The following is a 4,314-nucleotide window of genomic DNA, read 5'->3' as shown; positions in this document are numbered from 1 at the left end:
TATGTAAGTATATATATATGGATATTTGTATATATATAAATATATATATATATATATGTATATATATATATATATAGTGTGTGTGTGCGTGTGCGTGTGTACGTGTAAATATACTACCCTCGTTCATCACGGTGTGTTATCCGTAAAAAAACATCCGCATACCGTTTGTAACCATAAAGGAAGATATCCGACGCTCATGCAGCAGACCGATGAAACGGTTGATCTGTGGGTACATAATAGGCTCTCCGACAAGAGAGAGTGCACAATGCTTCACATTCAGTCCCTCTTCATATCGTTCTGGAATCAGCCCCGCAATTCCTTTGGCTGTCTTGATTAGCGCGCGATGATTCTTGATAGCCTATGGTTGGGTAAAGTTGAAGTACAGGAATTAGGATTCATGCGGCTGATAGATGACATGTGTGTTTCGCCGAATTTCGAACCGCTTGCACGGATAGTTTGAACCACAGAATCTATCAATCTCAAAATGTCCGCTCCGAAGGCATGCAGCAGTGAACGCCCCATAATCGCTGTGGAATCCAAAGATGTAGTCATCTGCCGGAACACTTCAAGCCCCGGTGCCATGCGCCATGTAGCATCAATTCGGATACATAGACAATGCACGCATGCGTATAGCTCCAAACTGCAACCATTCTACATACATGTTTCAAACCATGTCAAATACAAATTGAAGTCATTTTTCGCTTGTGAAATTATTAGATATATATTGCACGAATCACTGGCCGATCGAAGAAGATCCGTATGTCTATCGAAACCATGCAATATGCTTATAGTAGCTGTATAATGTATAACGCAGACAAATGGTCACATTACCTCGTTGACGATCATATCAGCTTCGTCCACTTTCCATTTCCACTCCGTTCCCACAGGATTGGTGTGTTGTCTCCAGCAGAAGATACATTTGTTTGCACACGCCAAATTCGGTGTGGCCTCCATGCAACGGTGCGAGTCGATACCATAGAACGTGTGTTTGTAGCACTGAATAATATGAATTAAGGCAATTATGAATGACCAAATGATACATATACATCGTTTCATCTAAACCCTCGCTTATATTCATGCTTGTAAAGATGAGCTCCTGGACTCTTCGGTTCTACATTAACAGGTACGCCGACACAATACATTTAAAGTAAAGAAGGCATAAATAATTAAACACGCAGTCGTATCGAAATAGTGCATACAAGTTATATAAAATTTACTGCATCTACTATAAAATTTAACATACCCCGCCCCTGCCTCGCAACATCGACTTGGTCCAACGACAGAGTTTGACACCTGAGTGAGTGCCGATGAGCTTATATCCTTGCTTGGTCAGTGACTTGCGCAGAGCTGGTGTAATCATCTCTCGAGGGCCGCCACTCGACTCCTTCTTCTTCTGCGCCTAATTATAGCAGGGCGAGAAACCTTGAGCACTTGATGTGATAATACGATTGATGTGCGAATAAACCTGAACAGCTCTGGAGAGCTCTATCTGTAAATGGGTGCAAATATCTCGAAATATAGTTGACGGATACGAGCAGACAATATCAAATCAACAAAACAGAACATCACCGCTGAAATACCTTCATCTTCGCCATGAGAGGACCCATATCTTCCAGATCCTGCATTCCATCGTCCTGGTTACCATCCTCTTCATCACTGTAACTTGAACTATCCGATTCGTACGCCTCTTCGGTAACGACGTTTTGCTCCACAACGTCTACGGAAGTAAGAATAGGTGGGACGTGCGATGTCAGTCTCACAAAGCAACACTGGATCGAATGCTTTGCATACAAAAACACACTATATCAAGTAGCATAAATTATACGGATATTGAATCAATAGCACACTACCAAACACCTACTGCGGAAATTGAATCAATAGCGAATGGCTACTACTTGCTAATTCGAATACAATCCGGTTGAAAGCTACCAAAATATGATGGTGTGCAAGAATTCTTCACTATACAAAGGCAAGTTCAATGATTATACTCGCCCCAATATAACAACACTATGGACACAGGCACTTACACTACCTACAACGCACTATACACACAGGCTGATACCCTCCCGTAAACGAAGTTTACAGACACATAATCAAATATATACAACACACCACGCAGGCACAGACTCTCTCCCACACAAACAATAACGTGTAGACACATAGTCTCCCCGTGGCATGAACATGCACACCAATACAAGCCCTCGCCTACACGACGACATGCATTGACAAGTCATGCAGGATACCATAAACCCTTGCTTGAAAAGTAACCGGCGCACACAACTACCCACTTCCCGATGCACGAATGCATGCAAACGAGAACATACTATCTCCAGCGGCGGGACCACCCAGTGGCTTATTCTGGTACGTTCTCACCAAACGCTGCGCCCACTCCGTGAAATCCGCCTCGATGCTGCCGTTCTTGCTCTCCGTCACATCCTGGTTGCCCAACCCCAGTCCAAAGCGTCTACGCCCACCCAAAGCCTGCAGCCACCTGTCCACGTTCTTCCCCACCGTGTTGTAGTGCGCAGAGATGTACGACGAGTGTCCACAGCCGAACACGGCGTATCGGATATCCTGCAGATGTTTCTTAGACACACGCTGGTCGAGGTGGCAGTCTTCGAGGTACAGGCACAGCCCAGCACTGCTCTCTGGAGGAAGGCCACCAGAGTAGGTTGGTACGATGAAGACCATCAAACTGCAGCAGCGTGGTGCATTGCAATTGAGTAGAAGATTAGGCTTTGAACGTAAAAAACGTGTAACTTGTAAATTACACTCTTTCATGCGTGTCACTGACAGAAAGTGTTGAACACCCCTGTTGTGATGAAGAAAGGAAAGAAATCCTTTATGCGTGCATGTGTGACACACCACTCGGTGACGAGATCAAATGCATAGGTTAAGATGCTGTCCAGACTACTCCATCCTGCCCTACATATTGTACATAAAATAAAATAAACTCCAACATTTACTCACCACTGTAAATCCTCTTCTTCGAGATCCAAAGGATTGTAATCTGCCAAATCAATGACTTGCACATTTTCCTTCTTGAGACCACCATCTGCCAATTCGCTTAGCATCAAAGCATTCAATTCAGCGGCCATTCCCTTGCAAGTACCCTTCACAGACGAGAACAAGATTTTACAGTACACTCTACCCTCATCATAAGTAGGTTTCTCCTCCGCCTGCAGAACGAAAAAAAAGCTTAAGAAACTAATTTGTAAGGTGATGTGCGACGAGCACCTGACTGAAGCCAGCTATACACCGGACGCCTATTCTGACTCCTTTGTTGTTTTTTTCTCTATCCACAGTTTTATTGAATCCAGCGACATAAAGAGATTATCCTTCGTGCTGTAAAGGCCATGACACGTGACTGTGAAGGCCGTCACCATGTGATGTTATACTGGCCGAAGTTGACATGTGCTACTCTTTTTATCGATTGTGTACGCACTTCTTGACGCACCGCGTGGCCTATTTCGCAATATTAGCACGTGTTAATTACTTCTAATTGTTAGAAATGAAAAAGATATCTATACACAAATATGTGTGTATATACACGACACACCTACCTGTGTTTTACAGCATCCCGACTCCGAAGCAGTTTCCTCGCTTTGGCAGCAACCGCCAGATGACACTTGCGCATCACTGCTTACGCTTTTACAGCATCCAGACTCGCGCGCCTGCTCACTTGTTTCAACTGCAGCGCTCTTACAATATCCCTCACCAGCTGACGTACCAGAAGCAACACTGGCATCCTTGCAACACCCTGAAGGAGCGTCTTTCGCCGAAGCCTCAGCCTCAGCTGAGGTTCTTTGATCAGCTGTGTAAATGGCCTTTCGTTTGTCAGCGAGCGACGTGGCTTTGTGGTTCTCCCTTGAGGCATCGAGACCATCGTCATCGGTCAGGTGCAGTACCAAAAGCACAACAGCTATTGCACTGAACGTCAAGGTTGTTACCAAGGTCCATGGAGCTGCATAAGATCCCAAACAGATACAAGATTATTAGTTGCATGAACTCAATATTACCCTTCCCGTTGCTTCATTATCCGACACTTCAGCTGACCTTGTTAAAATTGAAATTGTCCGCAACACTACATCTCATGCACTAAAAGAATTCCAGGAAATCTGACTCGACCATCTGCGACCGTAGACATACACAACAGAAATTGGTGGAAATAGGAGACACATACGCCATCTCAACACCTACAGTGAAAACATTAACAATACTCGATAAAGCGTCGATCAAATATATCCATAAAATTCTATGTACATACACTGATACATGTACAAAACCATTTAGTTTTAAATAGATATGCATCCA

General features: G+C 44.1%; 1 protein-coding gene across 1 annotated transcript in view; it reads right to left on the bottom strand.

Moving 5' to 3' along the window:
- Window positions 1–4,314, bottom strand: part of SARC_01728 (hypothetical protein) — a 7,805-nt gene that overhangs the window by 2,226 nt on the left and 1,265 nt on the right. The window contains exons 2-8 of the mRNA XM_014304539.1: window positions 3,564–3,964; window positions 2,971–3,179; window positions 2,325–2,695; window positions 1,581–1,717; window positions 1,244–1,399; window positions 832–996; window positions 163–358 (exon numbers count right to left, since the gene is read on the bottom strand). Coding sequence (XP_014160014.1) covers window positions 163–358; window positions 832–996; window positions 1,244–1,399; window positions 1,581–1,717; window positions 2,325–2,695; window positions 2,971–3,179; window positions 3,564–3,964 — 1,635 coding nt within the window. The remainder of the gene's footprint in view (window positions 1–162; window positions 359–831; window positions 997–1,243; window positions 1,400–1,580; window positions 1,718–2,324; window positions 2,696–2,970; window positions 3,180–3,563; window positions 3,965–4,314) is intronic.

The sequence above is a fragment of the Sphaeroforma arctica genome (assembly GCF_001186125.1).
Source record: "Sphaeroforma arctica JP610 unplaced genomic scaffold supercont1.71, whole genome shotgun sequence".
Classification (NCBI taxonomy): domain Eukaryota; class Ichthyosporea; order Ichthyophonida; genus Sphaeroforma; species Sphaeroforma arctica.
Note: the sequence above shows the minus strand (reverse complement) of the source record. Positions and strands in the feature narration are given on the sequence as shown.